Raw genomic sequence first — 23,720 nt, forward strand, 5'->3', positions numbered from 1 at the left:
GTATGTTTTTATTCTTCCTACATACGATAACAGCAGCAGTGGCTCTTAGTATAGAGAAATATTGCCTGAAATGTTTCGCTGCACAGGTCGCCTTAAGCTCTCTTAAGAGATGGGTGATGTCATTTGTGGACTAGATGGATAAGATGGACTTTTATTAATCCCTCGTGGGGAAATTGTTTCTCTGCATTTGACCCATCCTAGTGTTAGGAGCAGTGTGCTGCCATTTACTTAATAATAACTAAGTACTTTGTCTGAACTTACAGTAAATATAATTTTAGGGTAGCCTTCCTGTACTTAACATGAGTATTGTCTGTTTTTGTTTGTTTGTCTGAACACCTTGTTTCTCTTTTGCATTAAGACCACTTGTGTTAGGGTATGATTTAACAAGATATAGGTTATATATACATTATAAAATACCACTTACTGTCCACCCTGTCATGACTTCTTGCGCCACCTTTGCCACCCCATGTAATATGTGTTCTCTCTCTCTCTCTCTCTCTCTCTCTCTCTCTCTCTCTCTCTCTCTCTCTCTCTCTCTCTCTCTCTCTCTCTCTCTCTCTCTCTCTCTCTCCCACACACACACACACCCACACCGACACACTAACACCTACACACACCCCCAGACTGTGTTGTTTTGTTGTGGTATTGAGTGTCAGGCTGACAGGCGGATGTGAGTGAGCTCCACCTGCAGCGGCTGTGCACAGCAGGCGGTTTGGAGCCACGAAGATTCAGGTCAGACACGCATCTTTAAAACTTTCTGCAAACACACGGCCTGTTTCTGTCTGACTCTGCACACCTCGCTGAAGGCACCGCAGTATCTCTGCATTATTGATCTGTGATGAGACATGTTTCTCTCTGTGTGAAGATGCTATAACCGTTTTAAGAAAAACTGAATCTTGAATGAAAATATAGGAACATATAAATGAAGAAAGGAGAGGCATGCATGCAATGACATGATACTGCATGGTGTCATTTTGATCGCAGTTTATTTTCAATTGCTAACACATATGAAAACATGGCTCATTTTCTCAAAACACTGAACATAATTCCTAAACAACACACCCAAAGTGCAAACACCTCATATATCCTGCAGAATGACTCAAAACGACATCAACACCTATCAAAACCTAACTTTTGCACCGAATTGCACACACTTCGTACAAGACTCTTTGTCCAACCAACTACACACCGTGGTGCTCAATCAAAAACACACGTACTTTTATGGGTTTCTGCACCAAAGAAATAAGCGCAGAATCTCAAATATTCTGTTGAAACAAAACGTGTTTATTTTCCTCCACAACTGCTTAGCGCAACATTTTTGAACAAACAGTTGTGTGAACAAAAAATATGCTCTCTATCAAATACAGTAAAAGGAAAAGAAAACGGATTTAAGCTGAATGTCTGGCCACATCACCTCATCAGCATGCACCTATATGCCTGACGTTCATACAGCTCCAACCGTTATGCTGCAAATAACTCTTCAACTGACTTCCATTCATCCTCCCTCTCACTCCCTGGACCTCTACCTCTTGCTGCTATGTCTAAATATCCATTGTTGTTGTAAAAAGTTCTTACTAGTAGCCTTTTCCTAGTGCTTGCATCCTGACTGATGAGTCAACAATATGCATGCGTATTTGTTTATTGGTTCATGTGTGTAGCATTTCTTAATGGCAGTGCTATGAAAATGGCAAACAAGTGAATATGTTAGATTGCGGTGTCTTCCTTAGAGAACTGTGTGCAGTGTCTTCTGCCAAGATGAGTTGAAAACTGGGTGCAGAGCTGAAATGTGTTGGAGATTTGAGCTGAGGTTTTGCTCTTTGTGTGTGGGTTTACATAATTATTGCACAATGATGCACTATGTGTCATTTATGTGTTAGCCACTGAAAAAAACTGTACTAAAATTCACTAAACCACACACCTAAAGTGCAACACACCTCATATATCCTGCAAAATTCTGCACTGCAGAAATATGTGCAGAAACACAAATGTTCTGTTGAAACAAAACAAAATGTTTCTTTATACACAACTAATCAGGGCAACATGCATGAAGAGCACAGCAGTTGTGTGAATAAAAAATATGCTCTTTATCAAATACATAAAATGCTAAGGAAAACTTTGAGGAAAAATATAATTTTTCTCTAAAAAAAAGAGAAAAGAAAAAATACCTGAATTGACTTGAATTCGTCCTCCCTCTCACTCCCACATCCTTCTCTTCATAGTGATGCTATGTTGCTTCCACCTATATGACAGTCTTTATATAGTGCCCACAGGACCAAGCAATCATGTGTGGCCTGATGGCACATGTATTTTCGAATGGTTTCATGTGTGAGGCGTTTTCAGTGGCAGTGTTTTGAAAGTGACTTTATGTCAGATTTCTGTTTCTCACTGAACATGTGTTTAGGGTTTTGGAGACTTGAGCTGAGGTTTAGCTATCTGAGAGTCAGTTCATGTGTCATTGTAGTGGTTAGCAATGGGAAAAAACTCTTCTTTTTGCTTTTAAATGTAACACTTAGATTCACTTCATATGAAGAATGTGATGAATGATCTATTATATGATATTATTTATAGTCTGAAGATATCAATGTTTTTCATATAAATGTTTTTTATTTATCTTTTGAATTGTGTATTCTTATAATTTATTTTTAGTTCCTTTTTGTTTTATTTCAGTAACTGTTTGGTAACCTAAAATAAAGGTGGACTAGACATATGTACAGTGGCCCTGAAGTGCAAGACACCACAGCATTTCACAAAACGCCACAGCATTTAGACCCTCCAGAAAAACGCGGGCTAAAATCCTTGATTATGCGATCAAACATGCGGGGTTTTATGTGATTTTATGCGGGTGAAATAGCGGGAAGTTGCGAAATATGCTAAATATGCGGAACAAATAAATATTGGGCTGTTTTATTTATTCTCTCTCACACACAACCTGCCACTAACGTTAAACCCCTTTACTATTCAATTAAACACATTCAATGTTTATTTATTGTAAAAGCAATTGGGCTATTTTAATCACACACACACACACACACACACACACACACACACAAACAAACACACACTTCTCCGCCTCATTCTGTTTTAATTTACTCGTTAGTTATCTGACCAGCTTCAATCTTGTAGGCTTCTCACCTCGTTTCTTGTAGCCCTCGAAAGAGTTTTGGAAGTTGATGCCTCGGTGAACGTGAGTTGTTTGGCTTTCTTGTCCGCAGCAGCAGAAAGCATTTTCGAATGTTTGAATGAATCAAAGTGGGTCGTCACCGTCGATGTTCTCTTATGCTCCAACACACAGTTGCACGGGGTGCAGAATAGTTTCCCCCCACTTTCGTGCAAGACATCGGGGTACTGCTTTGCCCGGTCTTTAGCAGAAATGTTCGTCGGTAAATTAGATGGATTAGATGTTTTCATCTTGGTGTTTTCTCTCTCGTGTGAGCTCCTCCTTCACTCTACGGTGTTGTTTACCTTCTGTGATGCGCGAGCTGATGACATTGCGTCATCATCATCACTTCACGTCAAGACGAGTTAACTTTTTTCCCCTCAACTTTGTGTGGAAAAATGCGGGGATTATGCGGCCTTTTAAAAATCTGCACCATTTTGCTGATTATGCGGTAAATTCTGCAATCGCAGAATCGCGTTTTTCTGGAGGGTCTAAGCATTTTAAAAAACGCCACAGCATTTCACAAAACACCACAGCATTTCACATTGGACGGAAAGGGTATTCCTTAGGGAGAACACTTCTTGTTTGTGATTGGACAGAGCCAGCCATAGAAGCACTGCTGTGATTGGTTGTTTTTGCTGCCAGTCAAGAAATTACGCTTCGTGATTGGCCCAACACATCAGCCGTTAGCTGTTAGCACACACTCAGAGCTCACAGCTCCTCATATCTGTTCAGAAACTGGACAAAAGTTAAACATGTACAAACCACAGACTGTCTGTGTCATGGCGAATACAGTCGCTGCTTTATTTATGTCTGTATGACGTGGTTGTGAGTGTGGACGGAGCAGTTACAGGTTAGTTTAGCCTGGTCGATCCGATTCCGATCCGGCCCGCCCCCTCTCCAGCGTCTTGTTTGAATGACAGGAGTAAACACAGAATTAATGCTTTATTCATTCATGGTTTCTAAGGGGCTTATCTCCATGTAAATACTATGGTAGACCACCCAATATTCGCATCGCTCTAATCGCTGGAGTTTCACCGCGGCTGTCAGCTGTGTTTGCTCCTGTCAATGCTGTCATTCACAAGACGCGCTGGAGAGGGGGCGGGGCGTATCTCCATGTCAATTCTATGGGAGATACCAACTACAACAAAATGAACATATTTGACCGTAATTTAATTGTAATACACGTTTCAAAGTGATGCCGAAGCAACTACATACTGATAACGGTTAGTAAAAACCATGAATTAACGCTTTGACAAGTCTGCAGACAAGACGGCAGGCGAAAAGCTTTTAAAATGCGTGTTTTCTGAATGGAATCGGATCCATCAGGCTAAACTAACCTGTTGCTGCTCCGTCCACACTCACAACAACGTCATACAGACATTAATAAAGCAGCGACTGTATTCGCCATGACATAGACAGTCTGTGGTTTGTACATGTTTAACTTTTGTCCAGTTTCTGAACAGATATGAGGAGCTGTGAGCTCTGAGTGTGTGCTAACGGCTGATGTGTTGGGACATATTTCGCTGTCGGGTGTTGACCAATCACGAAGCGTCATTTCTTGACTGGCAGCAAAAACAACCAATCACAGCAGTGCTTCTCTGGCTGGCTCTGTCCAATCACAAACAAGAAGTGTTCTCCCTAAAGGAATACCCTTTCTGTCCAATGTGAAATGCTGTGGTGTTTTCTGAAATGCTGTGGCGTTTTCTGAAATGCTGTAGTGTTTTCTGAAATGCTGTGGTGTCTTGCACTTCAGGGCCACCGTACATATTGCTATACTGTTTTAAAATAAATTATTATTGAGTATTGCTGGTCCATATTCCTCCAATTGATTGAAAGACAGGTATATGAATGAATTGAGAAAGTACATTTGTTCATGCGGTCAAGTGTCTTTAAACCAGCTTCGAAGAGTTTTTTCAATATAATATGACCCTTCTGTGTTGTTCTGTTTCAAATGATATTTTGAAACATTTTCTCTCTCACTGATTCAAGTTCACATAGGTTGAGTATAGCAGAGACAAATTATAGAAATATAATTTTATTACGCAATAAAGTGCTCTGCAGGAAATTAGATTTGCTGTTATTTCCAAAAGATAGAGACATTAGTGCACTTATCCAAGAAATGCACTACATTAAACTGCTCTTTCTGAGCAGCGTGATGTTAAGCTTCTCTGCAAAAACGGGACTTCCTCAGGAACTTCCCTGACTCAATATGTTGCATGTGGTCAGGTTGGTATGCCAATAATAAAAGTATTGTAAGGCATGACAGGCTTAACACTCAAATGCAGAACTCACTATAGTGTCGCTCTCAACTTATTCCTATCACCAAAAACACACACAAATGACCCCAGCTGAACGTCCACATACTGAACCTAGCACCTTTGGGCCCCTGAGGTTCTGGGCTCACAGAATAGATGCCCATTTTATTCATTTTTTGTCAATGAATGCATCAATTTACAGCCAGTGGAACTCAGAATTGAATGCATGATAAAACTAGAAAAAGTGCATTCAATAGATGTATCTCCCTCTCACAAGATAAGTTAAATCTAACTTGATAATCCCTCTCTGCTCCCTTTTAAGATGGCATTGAAAATGACAAAAACAAGTATTTATCTATTTGAAATGTTACCTTACTTTACTGGAACGCAACATATGGGATATTAATTGATTCGTCAGTTCAAAATAAGACCAGACTTTACTGTAAATGTCTTACAATAAAGGCCAAAATGGCAAGCAACAAACTAGGGAAATCTGGTTTTAAGGTCTTTGCTACTGATGCAGTTGTTGATCAGATTGAGCCTTTTCCAGACGGACAGGGGAGGGAGGATTCAGTCAATTATGAAAATATCTAAAAATATATTTGTCATAACATGTTAAATCACCGCAACCACGAGAGGTTCTTGATCATACAGTCATACATCTACAGGCTACCTAACTGATGACACACACACACACACACACACACACACACACACACACACACACACACACACACACACACACACACACACACACACACACACACACACACACACACACACACACACACACACACACACACACACACACACACACACACACACACACACACACACACACACACACACACACACACACACACACACACACACACACACGTGAACATATGTATGATCCGTTTTAAATCTGTCTGAGGTAACAATGCAGTCTTTTTAAGAAGTATGCATAGGCCTATCTAGATGAACAAGATGCTTAATTTGTCAGGGTTACTTTTGCATGTGTGTGTTCTTGAAACGTGCAACTAAACAACAGTTGCAGATGTGCTCAGTATATGTGTGACCGTCCCTTGATAAAGCGTCCTCTGAGGAAGGTCTGTGGTTAGAATACAAGGAAAGGAAGGGGATGTTGCATGAAGTGAAACAGAGAGGGACAGGAAACTGTGCACATTTCTGCAAAATAAAAGGGAAAATACAAGGTCAACTAAACACACACTATTTAACAGTATTGGGCTTCTTCACCCAACTTTTATCTCAGAACTATTTTCATATCTTTACATATTTAGGATATAGCCTAGATGCAAGATATAAAATATGATTTAACAAGTTACTGTTTCCAGCCAACAAATGTCTTGTTTTATTGATAACAAAGCTGAAGATTTTAACAAAATGTCTAAAAATGAAAAATAATACATAAATGCAACAACTCATGATCTACAGACACAAAGAGAGAGAGAGAGTGAGAGTGTACCAGAATATTAAAGAACTATAGATTGAAACAGGTTTTAATTCCAATACCTGCCTAAAAATGTGTCGGATAAGGTTTCCTCAATAGATTATTTGATTCCCTAATGCAACCTTTATTTCCCAACAATTTGTGTTTATATATTCAATTCAACCAATTGTTTGTAGGCTAAAGCAAGAGATATCAAACTTCTTTAAATATTCAACTCGCTTAAAAATTAAAAACGTTTGGGCACCTATAAGGATGCCACCTGGGAAGAGACCGAGGGGTAGACCTAGGACCAGGTGGAGGGATTATATCTCTTCGCTGGCCTGGGAGCGCCTTGGGATCCCCCAGTCAGAGCTGGTTGATGTGGCCAGGGAAAAGAAAGTTTGGGGTTCTCTGCTGGAACTGCTACCCCCGCGACCCGACCACGGATAAGCGGGAGAAGATGGATGGATGGATGGATGGATGGATGGATGGATGGATGGAAACTCGCTTAAAAATGCTGCAACAAGTGGCATGACTTTTATTTTGAAAGTGAGGCCGGAAGTGACATTTAACGCACTCGGTGGCTGGTACTTGTAGCAGAGGCGATCATCAGACCGCACAGAGCAGACACACGCAGACACAAATCATCGTGTTCACGCAACCTCATCCAGACAAAAGAGCAACAAAACGCCACTCACTCAAAACTTTTGTTTGTTTGTGCTAACTGTTTTAAACATTCAAAATATGCTTCTGTGTTCACACTTCGGACGGAGAAGAGGCCAGCCTTAGAATAAAAATCACCACAGAGTGTTCTCCGGAGAGGAGGAAAGGTAAGCTGAACAATGCTGTTTTAATATCTGAAAATGTATTAACCTCATACTTCCTTATGAAAACAAATATGAAATTAAGTAACGGCTCAGTTCTCTTCCTCTTTCTATTGCTCTCTATCTCCAACTTCTCTTTCGTTACTTGAAACTAAATAATGACTTTTCTTTTTACAAAATATGTTATTTCGTAACTGGATGAAGCCCTCTCTGACAGCAGACACAACATTAAACATTAGCTTTTGGCAACTTAGGTGATATCAGTTATATGCACATTTACGCCAATCTTGGATGTTATACTTGTAAAACCAGGTTAAATCTACATTTCTGAACTAATTTTAATTGTTATTTCATCTCTATTTTCTGGATCTCCCCTCTTGGCTTGGATTGTACGTGTTCAAGCTGCATGTTTTTATGGTTTTTCACCCCCGTCATTTAGGGGAAGTAGCTTGAAAGCTTTTGTTGGTGGGCAAGATTGAGTGATATGATGTCAATACTAATACACAATCTTTGATAATCTCATTAGTTCTTAATATATGTTTAGTTTTTCTGTCTAAATCCATGGAGATCGATGCTTTTCTACCACCACAGAGCTCAGGGTCACAGGTCAATGCCCTGCTGCTCTCTATGAACCACCTCATGTCAAGACCTCCTCCTCTGCAAACACCCCCACACACACCCTTCTGCACCCAGTGGTGGAAGAAAACGTAATGCTGCAACTAACTAACTAACTAACTAACTAACTAACTAACTATGAATTAGGGATTCAAATACACACTTTTATTTAGAGAAACGTTTTTTTTTTTAGGCAACAGTTTATTGTTTAATGTGGTTTCCAATAATGGTTTTGCATCTCCTTTGAGCATGTATCCTCGTTGTAAGTGTTTGCCGGCGGACACTGTCATAAATTGAATTTGTATCCAGTTTTCATCCACATTTTGACGACACACATGTTAGATCTTGGTCGTTCTTAACTATTTATTTCAACCAGATAAAGGAATTTAGTCATCGGAATCTGGATCCTAAGTCCGCCCTGGGTCCCAATAATCAGCATTTTAAAAAAAAGTGTTTTAATCAACTGGTCCGTTTGTTTTGATGATGAGAATAATTATGCAGGTTATTTAGACTCCCGGTTAACCTCCTTTCTTACCGGGAAAAGATCCAAGGCCACCAAATTCCGTATTTTGTTATACATTTTTCTGAGCGACCCCTAGCGGTTGCAAAATATATGTAGAGATTTCAATCTGCCGATTTTATTTGTCTACGTTATTTTAAAGGTCCCATGTCATGCTTTTCCGGTTATTACCCGTCCCCTTGTGTGTTATGAAGGTTTTTCTGCATGTAAACGGTCTGCAGAGTTAAAACCCTCAAAGTACACCCTGTAGCGAGTAAAACTCTAACACAGAGAAGACCTGTCTATGCTGCCCCAGAACGCCTCGTTGGAGATTTATCTTTTTCTTCCTGTGTACAGTGACGTGCCCATACCCAAATGGACCAATCCGTGGAGCCGTTACGTTACGTCCATGGATCGGTCCAAATGGACCTGCGGACTTTCACACACACACACTCAATCTTTTCTCAGCTGTAGCTCCGCCGATTTCTCCTCCCTGAGAAGGCGGGTGTGTGTGTGTTTGGGCTGGTTTCGGGCTGGGTTTCGCTGTCTCGCAGACGGACACTGGGCTCATAGGGAGGGGGGGGGGGGCCAAGAGCTCCATCAAGCCGTTTAGGACAGAGAGTGAATACATACTTTACAGAGATGCTGTATGAGAAACTAATGTGAGTTTGGAAAATTGCACAATATAAATCTATTTTAGTAGACCTCAACAAAGGAATTATGATCAGTAAAAATGGCCATGACATGGGACCTATAACATTTCACATATTCCATATGTCTATTGACCTTACAAAAAACTACAGCTGAAATAATTATTTCATAAGAAGATCGACAAAAAATGTATCAGCAAAGATTCTAAATATTCTACGGTGCTGATTCAACGTTTTTCCCTCAACATCATTTTCACGTGGATATCTATCTTAGTTTTCAGGTTTGATCAGATAAAACAACCATTATAAAGACATTCCCTCGGGTCCTGAGACATTTTAATCTGCAATTTTTCATTATTTGTATTATAATAATAATTATATTATTATATATAATTATACGGAGGCGTGTGGCGCTGTGGATGGAGCGTTGGTGTTCAGATCAGGGGGTCACAGGTTCAAACCCCACTGCAGTCAGCATGTCGTTGTGTCCCTGAGACACTTCACCCCAAATTGTTCCTGTGGGGATTGCCCACAGTATTGAGTATGTAAGTCGCTTTGGATAAAAGCGTCTAACAAGTAATGTAATATTATTATGGTTGCAGTTTTTTCACAACGTGGTAAGTGTTGTGAATTGAAACTCAACTACTCGTCCAAAATAAGCAGGGCCGCCCCTCCCTACAGGCCGATCACGCAGACTGTGTGGGGCCTCACCTCGCGGAGGGGGCCTCAGCTTGCAGAGGTGCCTCATTTTCCGTAGGGAGCCACATTTTCCGTAGGGAGCCTCATCTGAAGAGCAAATGCGGGGCACCTACAGTGTAAGCGCGCCACAGTTTCGCCGCTGCGAGGCTCCGCTAGCACCCCCCCCCCCCCACGCTCGCGACACAGAGGGCCTCATCATATAACCTGAAAATAAGTATGTATCATTTTGTAACGTAAGTAATGTGTTTGTTACATGAGTGAATTCATCCATTGTCCATGACCTCCTCTTATGCAGACTTTGATTACAAACGTATTTGTGATACATCAAAAACTAACTTTTTAAGACAACAGGCTCTTGGATAGATTAAGATTTTAAAATACATTTATTATGACATGGCAGTTTTAAAAATACAAACAAACTGTTATGGGTGTAACGGTACACGTACCCGTACCGAAATTATTCGGTACGGGCCCTTCGGTTCGGTACACGTGTGTACCGAAGTGTACCCAACGAATATAACGTTAAACGTAAAAAATTGAGAACGTGAACAACTTCTTGGAAGTAATCTCAGGTGCTGCGTCGCAGCATTCAGAGTAATTTGCTCCCATTGTGTTCAACGCGTCATAGAGCGAGCAAATCATTTCATTGGACGAGCTGGTCAGAAGGATGCGTTCAAATGTAGTCAGTAATTTGAGGAACTGTCGAAATGGCGAACGCAGATAAAGTTGAGCTTGAAAATCCTCCAGCATCATTGAAGTCTCCGGTTTGGGAACATTTTGGTTTCGCAGTTACGTACAAGGATGACGGACAAAGACAGGTGGACCGAACCAAAGCTGTTTGTCGGCATTGTTCAACTAACATTGGTTACGCGGCTGGCAATACATCAAACTTGCACATGCACTCATTTGACAAGGCATCACCCGAACGTGAATATCACCGGTACCAAAAGACTGAAGTGCAAACCCAACTCCCGCTAGCATTTAAGCCTCCAACACTCGCAAAAACTTCAGACCGAGCCAAAGCTATTACAAACGGCAAATATCCTTATGTTGCCATGTTAGCAAAGCACTACCTGGCTGTATCTGCTACCTCTGTCCCTAGCGAGAGGGTGTTCTCCACGGCAGGAGACATTGCTAGTGCCAGCAGATCTGCCCTTTCGGCAAGCAATGTGGACAAGTTAATTTTTCTTTCAAAAAACATGAAATGACAAGCAAGTCCTAATGTCAAACTGGCTGCTTAGGTACTAGTACAGTACAGTACAAATACAGATTATTTCAGTTCATCGAAAAGCTGCACCTTAATGTTTATTTTATTATATTTTAAATTTATTTGAGTGAATATTCATAGTTTAATAATAATTAAAAACCCAAAACTAATATTTTATGTTTTGTGAGTACTAGTACAGTAAAGTTCAAATACAGATTATTTCAGTTCATCGAAAGGCTGCACCTTAATGTTTATTTTATTATATTTTGTATTTATTTGAGTGAATACATTATTCACAGTTTAATAATAATTAAAAAAAAAATATGTTATGTTTTGTGATAATTTTTCTGCTGTACCGAAAACGTACCGAACCGAACCGTGACCTAAAAACCGAGGTACGTAACGAACCGAAATGTTTGTGAACCGTTACACCCCTACAAACTGTATATAAATTCACTAGAACTAGCTCTTCCTTGACCAACTATTACAGTGAAACACTCCGTACACATTAATGAACAATCACATAACATCATATGTTATATTGTGGAACACACAGGAGCCATTAACGATTAATAATTTAGCTAATAATACTCACATTAAAAATGCATTATTAATAATGTTAAAGTTAAGGATCTGAACATCCTCCACTATTTGTAAAAGAAGGCAAAACAATTCAGAACAACATTGTGATTGTAGCAGAAGAAAAGGAATAAAAGAAAGAGTTTTAGCTGCTTCTGTTCTCTGGATAACTTCTGCCCTCATGGACCGTGCAGTTTAAGATGGATGTGCAAAATGAGAGAGACATCTCTGTAGTTAAAATACTGAAACTTAAAAAGCAACACTGAAAGCAACACTTCTTTAATATACTCAAAAAGATATTGATTAACTTCCTTACATCCCCAGTCTACAGAAGACATGAGTTGGCAACTACTTCTAATCAAATTATCACTATTCAATTGTCCTTTTTCAACAAAAATCAATTTTTTTTGTTGGTTTCAGCTTTTCATTCCTGCGCACACGGTTGACGTTGTAAATTCAAACAACTCTTGGTCTTAGGCAACTAAACTACTTGGTTTGGTTGAGGGAAAAAAATCCTGCTTTGGTTCGAAAAGAGTAAGCCGTCATATAGCTCAGTTTGTTATACTGAAGGCCAATGGACTGCAGCTTGCTCCACATGCGGAGGACCTAGGTTCGAATCCAGCCCGTGTATCATTCACTCTTTCATATCTGTCACTCAAATAAAGACACTGGTTGCCATAACAAATATTTAGATTTTCACCGGACAAACAGTGTTCTCTTGTTGTGAGAAAGTCACGTGTTGTTCTTTTTCTCGGCCATAGCAAAATCTATCTTAAATTAAACAAGAGATTGGTGTGTTATTTATACTTCCACACCTGCCTTGCATCGCTCCCGGCACGTAAAAAGCCGTAACATAACTTATTGTTGAATAAAGTCAGCAAACCATATCATAATACATGTTATAATAAGGATCATGTTAGTTGAAGTAAATTAAAAGCTAACCAACTAAAATATTCACTTAGAGTATTTTGCTAGCAATATCTGTTAGCATGCTAGCAAGATAGGACTAGCAAGCTATCTGTAACTAAACTACGCTGCATGATCAGTTGTTACATTAGCTGATTAAGTCATTTGTTCACATTAAGTACATTTAAAAGCCACATCATCCCCGGCAGTGATTAGCAGAAGTTATTCATTCAATCTGGTATTTTGCTCATTTGATTTTGCTTTATTGCAACACACAGTCAGCCCATTAGTAACATTCTTTTGAATTCTTTCAGCAGATCCGTCCACAGATCTTACCATTGAGAGTTTTGTTTGTAGAATCTTTGTATTGAGGGACGTTTGTTTGTCACATGGGAAAATGAATACACCGGGTGTTTCACAGCAGTACATCTACTCCTATGGTACTTGAGTTGAAAGAAGTTTCAAGCTTGCAGAGCGCTCTACAGCTGCACGAGTGAAGCGATGGTAGATTCAGTTTACTTCACCACATCCTTCACTTCATAACCACAAAGATAGTGATTGTTTTCACATCTGTGGGAAACTAACCTAAATTAGTAAGTAAGACTGACTGCTGTCGTGAGATTCAAATTCTGACTGAATTTAAAATCTGACTTTTATAAAAGCCTATCTCTTTTAATTGGAGAATAACATTTTCACTAATGTCGTCCTAACCTCTGCATTGCTGCTTGTTTATCCGTAAACAGTTAGTCAAAATGAGAAGTGGCTTTTGTGATTCTTCCTAATTTAAAAATAGATTACAAATGATTTTTTCCAGTTGCTTTACATGTCGTTTCCATGTGCCAATTCAAGTGCCCTAAAAAACTCAAGTCTGAACAAAGTGATAGGCTTCTGTGTTTACAGTGCATATAGTCCTGTGAATGTGTACTTGGTTTACTTAGATTAAACTTAAATGAGCTCCGTTATGTTTTGTTATAGGATTCAAGTGTTTAATTTAACTTATGCCACTTTTAATAACCCTAATAGTTTGTTTTGGACCCTTTTTAGGGCTAAACAATAGGGCACAGTCCAATATCCATCTGGAGGCGCAATCTTTGTTAAAGGCAATGTCTGTATTTGCTGCAAAAATGTCCCCGTCCATGAATTGTTTCCAATACTCTTATTATCACTCTTTACAAGTGATGGGTTTTCGCTTTTGGCTCATTTTCCATCCGAAAAACACGCCGTCTGCCTGTCCTGTACCACTTGTTATGACTTCTCTCTCTCTCGCGTATTCCGTTAAGACCCACCCCGTCTCACTCCTCGTGCTGAAACCTACCAATCAGAGTAGGGGCGGGTCTTCATAGAATACGTTTGGGGAACAAAATCAAGCTTTTTAAAAGGCGAGTGGATTTTAGCAGGCAGAGAGTGTGGACCAACGATTGAACGATAAAAAGAACGGCTCTCACCAAGCACGACTCGGTTCCCCTCGTTTGTACCAAAGAGCCTTTCAAAAGAATCGGCTCGTTCGCGACCGACACATCACGACTCTTTACAATCAGCAAGTTTTATCTCAGAGAAAAAAAGAAACGTCTCAGAAAAGAATATATACTTTTGTCAAACATGCACCCTGAAGCATCACGCTTAGCAGGAACATCATTGCTTGAAAGATCTTTTTAAATATAAAGTAGACTTATTCTACCAATAGTCACGCAACATTAACCATGTACTGTCCAACATCACATTAGTAGTTTTATAAAGATTGCAAACCCCCCCCAAATCTGATTACGTTTAACTTTTTGGAAACTGTATTTGATAGCAATTCAATTCTTGATTGAGAAAGTATAATTTCATTCATTCTTCCTCCCTGCACAGAAACTCATCGCTGATCTCGTCTCTGCGCCTTCTTCTCTTCGTTACCTTTCGGATACTACAGCCGGTCCTGATGGAGGCCACAGGGAAATATGATTTTGCTGCAACAGCAGACGATGAGCTCAGCTTCAAAAAGGGAGACATACTTAAGGTCAGTGGACGATTAATTCATTTAACAATATACCTTCACATTTGTTTTACTTCCTCATACTCCGCACTGTGAAGCTTTCTGCATAATACTGCCATTTTTATATTATGTTTTTGTTTCTTTCAGTAAATGCTCTTATTTTTCTATTTTAATTCTTATTGTTCTGATCAGGTTTTAAGCCCACAAGATGATTGGTATAAAGCAGAGATGAACGGGCTGGAAGGATTCGTGCCACAAAACTACATCGAGATGCAGACACCGAGGTGAGAGACAATACATCCTGTTACAAACAGTTAACCTGGAAAAGAGTTACCTTTATATGGGATGACATCCAATTCATAATCATTCATTCATATTCGCTAAACACTTAAAGACATCACTGCAGACTTTCGGAACTTGGATGGACATTTAAAACTTTTTAATGACTTTTTAAAGAACCATTTATCGATTAATGTAGAACATATTCAGTAGTTGCAGCCATAATTATCTGTGTGTGTGTGTGTGTGTGTGTGTGTGTGTGTGTGTGTGTGTGTGTGTGTGTGTGTGTGTGTGTGTGTGTGTGTGTGTGTGTGTGTGTGTGTGTGTGCACTCAGGTGGTTTCAGGAGGACGCCAGTCGTAACGCTGCAGAGGACATCCTCCGCTACAAAGATGTGGGAGACTTTGTGATCCGAGGGTGTCAGAGCTCCCCGGGAGACTTCTCCATCTCTGTCAAGTGAGTTAGGACCCTTGCCTTTAAAAATGGATATGCAGGTCAGGGTTTCCGTTAGCCGGTAATTACCGGTTTTTAGCTGGTAACATTTATAAAAAAACGGTAAATTCAAAACCTGCCGGTCAAAAGGTCCAGTAATAATTAGGGATGCTCCGATCGATCGGCCGCCGGTCATTATCGGCCGATATTCACTCTTAATAGTTTGATCGGTGCTCTCTATAAAGGTTGATCAGGAGAGCCAATCAGATGAAGCAAAATACATGACACTTTTCTCTGTGCGGCAAAAGAAGCTCGCCAAAATGGCTTCACTGGTCATGGCAGCTTTTCAAGGTGTCCGAAAAGACAATAAAACAGCTATATGCAACGTGTGAAGCAGAAAGAGAGAGAGATCAGCTGCAGCTCTACCGGATCACAGCTCCGCCCGCTGCCTGTGACGGACCGGTGAGCGGAGCAAAACACACACTTCAAGTTAGACCTAACACACTTAGCTACTTTATCTACCTCTGGAACTAGCTAAACTAGTTATACATATGTTTATTCTTCACTGTCGGGTCACTCATTACTGGATCAGCGAGCTGCATGAGTCTGATACAGAAGAGAGAGCGGGAGAGAGGAATTGTATTATTCCCGTGTTATTATCCAAAAATAATGTAAACTTTTGAATAATGTACTTCATCTACTGTAAGTAGTTTGTTTGAATGTAATAATGATGATTATAAAGTGAAGCAATGTAAAAATGAGCCCCATTAACTGAGTTTTAAAGATCAGCATATATTACCGGTCATAGTCCTGTAATTACCTGCTAACGGAAACTCTGCTACACAATTCTTATTATTCTTATTATTGAAACATGACCGGTAAGTTTCTAATTTGTCCGGTAAAATGTATTATTTCCGAACACTTGACCGGCGGAAACCTAATACAGGTATATCCGAATGGAATCCTGTCTTTGCAATCTTGTTTAGATCCAGATAAAAGTGGATTTAGGTTTGTTTCTAAAGTTAGAAACAAAAAAACAACTTCCTTTTCTTTAACCTTAAAGCTGCAGTCAGAAATATTGTAAGTGTGTCATGGCATTTAAGATATGCCAGTGTTAAAGGTTCATACTGTTGTGTAATCAGTAAAGAGCTTTAAGAAATATAAATCATCTGTATGCTTCCTGTTGTTTTCTGTGCTAATAATAATATTAGTATTCATAATAATACACAGTTTTTGTATAGCATTTTAAATACAAGAAATGCACATTAAAACGCCTTACAATAAAAAATAAATCCAAAAATACTTTTTATGAATTAAAAAACATATATGATCAAAACTAAAAGAAGAAAAAGAGACATTTGAGATTTTTTTCACCCATCAATTTCCACATTTTCAAAATCTGTTCTCATTGTCTTTTTGGACCACTGTTATTTCTATATAATTCATATTATTAGGAATAAAGTATTCCAGATATTTCAATATATTTAATTTGATTAGAAATAAAGTTTCTCATAAAAACTGAATATTTAAGAAATGCTCGTCGCAGATATACTTTTAGATTATTGTCCTAAGTATGACGGTACAAGAAACACAAATAAGAACAGATGTTGTGGCTCAACATAATTTAAATGGATCAAATGTAAGCCTGTTAGAAAAGATCTCCCACTGAGCATAATTCAACCCTCAGAAACAGTAAACCCAATGGTTCCTTTGAGCGTATCATTATATAAAGAAGAGTTCAACTCTGACTCATTTTCTCGCCTTCCTTGCTTCACTTACATGCTGCAAACTCTGCGAGACTCTTACATATTTACAGAAGGAGACAGCTGCAGGAGCATCACAGTAAACAAGTTGAGTTAGTTTACCTATGAGTGTCTGCAGATATTCAGACCACCAGAGAAAAAGATCTGCACACTGTACAGCTTTCTTTAACTCTCCTCTCTGATGGTTGCTTTTTTATGCTCAGGACTTCCATGATTAATGATACCAAGAGTACAACAGAACACAACGATAAGAGCAAACAAACAACAGGACAACAAGAGTTCAAAGCAGTTGTTCTTTGACATATCGTTCTTACATATTGCACCTGGAATGCTTGGAGGTCGGTTGTTGGAAATCTAGGAAAGTTCAGACCTCTTGAGTTTTTTAGGGATTTTGTGTTAAAGGTGGGGTAGGTAAGTTTCAGAAACCGGCTCGAGATACACTTTTTGTTATATTCCATGGAATGCTCTTAACACCCCGACAGCAATGAATATCTTAAGTGCTTTGACAAAAAATCCATAAAAAAATGTCATCTGTAGAAGCCGTAATACTGTAAAAAGTACAACCAATCCGTTTAGCCGGGCCTATTGGATGGCCTATCTGCCTGTCAGCCTTCCATCGGGGCACAAACTTATCTCGTGTCCTCATTGGTCATGTGCGCGTTCGTGTGTGTTGGAGGAGGGGCTCTATAAGGAAGTGGCAGATTTTCTCCGGTTGTGTATTTTCAAATTCTAGCGCACTCGAGCCGGTTTCTCAAACTTACCTACCCCACCTTTAAGATAAGGATTCGGCCTGTGAATTTTGAGGTTGTAGTTTTGTCCTTTGACCAGCAGAGGACAATCCAGCCCAGGAAACAGCTGAACCTCTGGAATGTTGGTGCACAAGAAGCCTAGTCCTTCCTTGAAATATTTTTAAAGCAACACTTCTCACTACATTTCTGTTTATCAAATACTTACCCAGCGCTACTTTGAATTCTTGAAGAAAATGTTGTTTGTCTAGATTCAAAAACAAATCTAAGTGTCATTTATCCAGTTGTATGCTCAATACTTCTCAAAAACACGCATTTCTTAAACAGGAATGCTCCACGAATTCTGAGTGAGTTTTTGGATTCTTCTTTCAACATGAAGGCATGCGAGAAAGCAACATGTTCTTCCATGAAGTATTTATTTAAAGTGATTGTCAATGGACCTTGTAAGTGTCTTAATGTGGCTTTGCACTTTACTCTGTGTTTCTGTGTCCATGCTTTATTTCCCCCTAGGCATGAGAGTGATGTTCAGCACTTCAAAGTGATGAAAGACAACAAAGGGCAGTACTTCCTGTGGTCGGAGAAGTTCACCTCGTTAAACAAGCTGGTGGAGTTTTACGAGTCCACCTCCATCTCTAAGACCAGGGAGATATACCTCAAAGACGGCAGCTCGGACAGTAAGAGCCCCCCCACGCCAACGGCGGTAAGAGACGGTTCAGTTTGACACAGGGGCTTAGTTTTGATTTTCAATAGTTCAGTAAACTTGCTAAAAGCAGATTTCAAAGCCATGAAAAGGTCACACCACAGGGAACTATTGCACCTGGGCGGGTGGGTTTCTTGTTAAAAATGTGGTTGATCAAATTAAACCAAAGATAGAGAACTAAACATGGTATAACCATGCTTTTTTCACACAATGGTAAGAGCCATATAAAAAACTCACTTGAAAAAGAATAAGAAATGAACAACAACAAAAAAAGAGAAGAAACTAACTTACTAAAAACTGTAAAAATGATCATGATCACATTTTTTGGTTTTGTATGTATGTATTCGTGGTACATTTACACTCTATTTTCTCAGTTTCATTTTATTTCTTGGAAGTTAAAGAAATCATATTAAACATTTTTGGGAAGTCACATGATATGATATCCTACATTTCTGAATCATTTGAAATGAGTTCAAATGTTTTTGCTTCCTTCCTTGTTGTCCACAGGGCGTTCACATGAAATAGAAATAGAAATGACAGCTTATACTGTAGTTCCTGTAAGTCACGTTCTGTTTCCTTCCTTTAGGTGAAGAGGGGAAGTTTGCCTGAACAACGTAACACGGCGGCAGCCATCGTTGCTTCAACGCGCAGAGCTTCAGACCAGCCTCACAACCAGCTGGTACACACTTTACTTTTGCTTCCTTATGTGTTCATTTGGAATGTACGCTATATTTTATTACACTGTTTTTTTTTAAAAAGGTTAGTCTGGATTCATCAAAACCACACAATAACTCAAACAAAGGCAGTGGCAGGGCAGCATCTAAAAGGAATGTGTTTGTCAATAGAGTCTGTTGGCTTTTAAAGAGCATAGATGATGGCTTAAAGGTGGGGTAGGTAAGTTTGAGAAACCGGCTCGAGATCGCTAGAATTTGAAAATACACAACCGGAGAAAATCTGCCACTTCCTTATAGAGCCCCTCCTCCAACACACACGAATGCGCACATGACCAATGAGGGCACGAGATGAGTTTGTGCCCCGATGGAAGGCTGACAGGCAGGTAGGCCGGGCCGGCTAAACGGATTGGTTGTACTTTTTACAGTTCTACGGCTTCTACAGATGACGTTTTTTTATGGATTTTTTGTCAAAGCACTTCAGATATTCATTGCTATCAGGATGTTAAGAGCATTCCATGGAATATAACAAAAAGTGTATCTCGAGCCGGTTTCTGAAACTTACCTACCCCACCTTTAAGTTCCCCATCGGAAACTTCCGAAACATACATGATACAAGTTTGTTAACAATACATAAGTTAACATGTCAATGTTGACATCTCATTTTACATGGGAAACGAACATTACTCACTTGGGTGAAAATACGTTTGGCCCATCCATTCATCCAATGTGTGCTTTCACGTATTCATGAGACATCAGAAAACAAACGTGACCTGAAAGAAAATACATTTCCCTCAAAGCGTAAATGAGTATGCAATCTGCATTGTCAACTACGTTGTACAGGAACATGATTTTTTAGGTGACCGTCGTGTCAAGAGATATGCAGGTTGAAGCCTTGCTGGATTTCTGTCATTATGTGTCAGCCTTCTTCTTCTCAAACCTTAATAGTCAGATGTTTCCTCAGCCTTGTTCTATTAACATATGTTTATGCTAATGTTTAAGTATCGCAAACAACAGCATTTGATAAAACATCGTCAGTTGCACAAACGTAGCAAACATTACAAACATTAGTAGTAGAAGTACCAGAGTGTATGAATACTCTGTTACAAGTAAAAGTCCTGCATTCAAAAGCTAACTTTAGTAAAAGTAGAAAAGCATTATCATCAAAATATACTTAAAGTAGCAAAAGTAAGTACTTATTTTGCAATCTGTTAATTATAGGGTAGCTTGTGATTGTTACTCCAGGTGTAACTAAAGTCTTATTGAAGTGTTGAATATAGTTAAAATCATCAAAATCTGCGAAGTAACTAAAGGTGTTAAATAAAAAGTAGTGGAGTAAAAGTACATGATTTACCTCTACATTGTAGTGGAGTAGAAGTACCAAGTAGCATAACATGGAAATATAATATTCAAGTAAAGTAAAAATTATCTAAAGAAAATACAGTACTTGAGTAAATGTACTTAGTTACTTCCCTCCTCTGCATTTACCTCTCGTGTCTGATCAGCTGATTCAGCAGTGGACTTTCCGATATTTCCATAAGGAGTGAAAACACGACAGTATGAAACATGGCCAATAGTAGCAGACATGGCCAAAAATAGTTTATGAACTATGGTTAGATCTTTGGAAGCATGCCGGTTTGGATCGCAACAGGTTTAGAACTTGTTAGCACTTGATAGTTATACTTATTCCGTGTGGCTGTAATTCATTTTCAATAAACACCTGTTCAAGTTTAACCTTACCTTTCCTTTGCCAGTGAGTGCATTTGAGTCTTCACATAAAGCTTGGAACACAAGTCAGAACGAATACTATGATTGTTGATAATTATGAATCAGTTGTTACTTGTCTGTTTGAGTGCACAGTCAGCTAAAGTGTTTTTTTCCTTTCTGTTCCAGGCTAAGAGAGCGGGTCTGGAGGAGCGAGCTCACACCATCGGTCACACAGGAAGAAGCAGCCCCGTCAGAGCTGGCTTTCCTCCCCATCGCGCATCTGAAACCTTGCCCCCTCCTCAGGTCAGGCCCTCTCTTTATTTGTAAAAATCAAACAGTTACAAACAGAATTACGCAGAACCTTATCATCAAATAACTTTTTGACTTAAACTCCTTAACAAAACCTATAGAGTGTTTTCTCTAGGATGTTGTCATTGATGCTGACTTGAATCATTCATAGATAATAAAACTAACTTGTTGAGTTTTATTGTTTCATCATTCAAGCAGTAACTAAAGTGTAACTGAGTGAAAACTTGTTTTTCTAACCCTAACCCTTATAAAACTCATGTTGGCCACAAGAGGCTGAAGTGCACCAACAACAAATTCTCTAAATACAACTAATAACATTTATAATTTCCTAAAAAGCAGATAGGCACCAATTAAAATACATATATCGCAGAAAGAAAGTAACATACATAGGTTACATACCTTAATAATACACAAAATATTTACCTAGTATTTAGACTGCATTGAGAAATTAAAACTCACCTGAAAAAAATGCATGTTAATTACAGGGAAAACTATTCTATATCACAAATGTAAGTTATTTGTAACTTAAACAGCACATATTTCTATTCACTGAAAATGTGTTTTAATCATAAATAATGGTTAACACTTTAAACAGGACATTTCAGGGGACCTATCATGCAAAATGCACTTTTTGATGGTTTTTTATACATAAATATGTGTCCCCGGTGCGTCAGGGAACTCACGCAGCATCAGAAAATAAAACCCTCTGTCTTTTCCTCCGTACCCACATCTCTAAAAACGGGGCTACAACGGAGCTGATCTAGATTTGCGTCCGATATGACGTAATATCTGAAATGTGAACCCACGGCCCTATCAGAAACATTGCCATCAGAAATAATGCCCGACTGTTTTGGACGTAATATGGTCGGTGTTTGCATTAGCATCGCTAACACTCAGAGCTAACCTGTACTGGGGAGCATGTGTGTGAAGAAGCAGGAAGTAAAAAGGAACTCACCTTGTGGTATAACCGGCATACTGTTTCAGAGATAACCCTTGATAATCCATGATATGGCGTTTCATCACGGCAGCATTTAGTTTAGACAGTAGCTGCGGGGTCCCACATGAGCTCAGACCCCTCCTTTTTTTTATCAATCTTTTTTTTAAAAAGCTTTATACATAAAATCAGCACTTTTGAAACAGGAAGTGAAATAGAGGGATATGAGGCATGGCTAGAATGGGTGATCTGTTTGGTATTTTGAGCAAAACACTTCATAGACATGTTTTTTATATATTTTTATATATCTGAGATCTGCCTAAAAATAGCATGATAGGTGACCTTTAAACTGATATTTAACACCAACATTTAACCTGCCCCTTAGAGGGCGTCCACGATGCAGGTCAAGGCGCTGTACGACTTCAACGCAGAAGAAGAAGATGAACTGGGTTTCAGCACGGGCGACATCATTGAGGTGTTGGATCGCTCTGACCCGTCGTGGTGGAGAGGGAAGCTGCGGGGGAAAAGCGGGCTGTTTCCTGCCAATTACACAACGCAGCTTTGAGAAAACGCCACAGGCGAAGCACTTACTGAGCCTGCACGCATTCACAGACTCGCTCTGCAGCTGCTGACTAACTGACTTATTTAACCTCAGCACTTCAAGTTCATCAAGGAATGTGAGTCAGCTACTGTTTTCAGATACTATTCATACATCTAAAAAGTCACAGACACACCCCAATGGACTTTCCAAAACCAGCCAAATGTTTGTTGGCTGGTCTGCTGATGAACTGTGTCTGCTTGTGTTTTAACGGTAGTCACATTTTGTACCACATAACGTTTTTTTTTTTATTAGTTCAGTTGATTTCCAAGAGGTTTGAATACTTATCATAGAAGTGTAATTTCCTCGCAATAAAATTGTTCTTATCACTGATTTGAGGTTTTAATTTAATAATCTGAGTCATGAGGTCCTTCTGTGGAAATACAAAGGAAAACCACAACAATTCTGTAAAGAAACTCCTCCTTGAAAGCATTGTTGTTTTCAAATTATTATTATTAGATTTGTTTTATTGTTTTAATTATTTATATAGAAACCTGAAATGTTTTTATCGAGGTAATTATTAAGTCATATTTCGTGTCTCTGTGAGGGTTGTCTGAACCAGCCAAAATAAAACCAGAAGTAATAAAAGTTAGCCTTTACAATAAAAGCTTCCAATGGTACTTTTATTTAAACTATATGGCAAGAAAGTGTTTCTTTATATGATTAAAAAAAACTTGTATGTATGAATTAAATTATGGAAAAAGACTGCAATTATATGCTCACATCAATGGCAGCAGCTTCAGTATGTTTATTAGGACGCTTTAACATGTAGACAGATGTA

General features: G+C 39.1%; 1 protein-coding gene across 2 annotated transcripts; it reads left to right on the forward strand.

Moving 5' to 3' along the window:
• The first annotated feature begins 644 nt into the window (after window positions 1-644).
• On the forward strand, window positions 645-23,546 carry grap2a (GRB2 related adaptor protein 2a). Of its 2 annotated transcripts, none has more exons than XM_034089851.1 (8): window positions 645-732; window positions 14,678-14,825; window positions 14,994-15,085; window positions 15,416-15,535; window positions 18,531-18,720; window positions 19,307-19,399; window positions 21,285-21,401; window positions 22,727-23,546. In XM_034089851.1, the coding sequence occupies exons 2-8, from the start codon at window positions 14,748-14,750 to the stop codon at window positions 22,904-22,906; spliced, it is 870 nt and encodes a 289-aa protein (XP_033945742.1). In that variant the 5' UTR covers window positions 645-732; window positions 14,678-14,747; the 3' UTR covers window positions 22,907-23,546. The 2 variants fall into 2 exon arrangements, with proteins under 2 accessions (XP_033945742.1, XP_033945741.1); XM_034089850.1 differs by lacking the exon at window positions 645-732 and adding an exon at window positions 7,439-7,677.
• Window positions 23,547-23,720: the final 174 nt, after the last annotated feature.

This window comes from Pseudochaenichthys georgianus, chromosome 8, assembly GCF_902827115.2.
Source record: "Pseudochaenichthys georgianus chromosome 8, fPseGeo1.2, whole genome shotgun sequence".
Classification (NCBI taxonomy): domain Eukaryota; kingdom Metazoa; phylum Chordata; class Actinopteri; order Perciformes; family Channichthyidae; genus Pseudochaenichthys; species Pseudochaenichthys georgianus.

Excerpts from the sequence above, each read along its gene's own strand:
- grap2a (XM_034089851.1), top strand. The coding sequence starts at position 14,748 with ATGGAGGCCACAGGGAAATATGATTTTGCTGCAACAGCAGACGATGAG. Across the intron at positions 14,826-14,993 it reads AAAAGGGAGACATACTTAAG|GTTTTAAGCCCACAAGATGA; the intron begins GTCAGTGGACGA and ends TGTTCTGATCAG. Across the intron at positions 18,721-19,306 it reads GCCCCCCCACGCCAACGGCG|GTGAAGAGGGGAAGTTTGCC; the intron begins GTAAGAGACGGT and ends TCCTTCCTTTAG.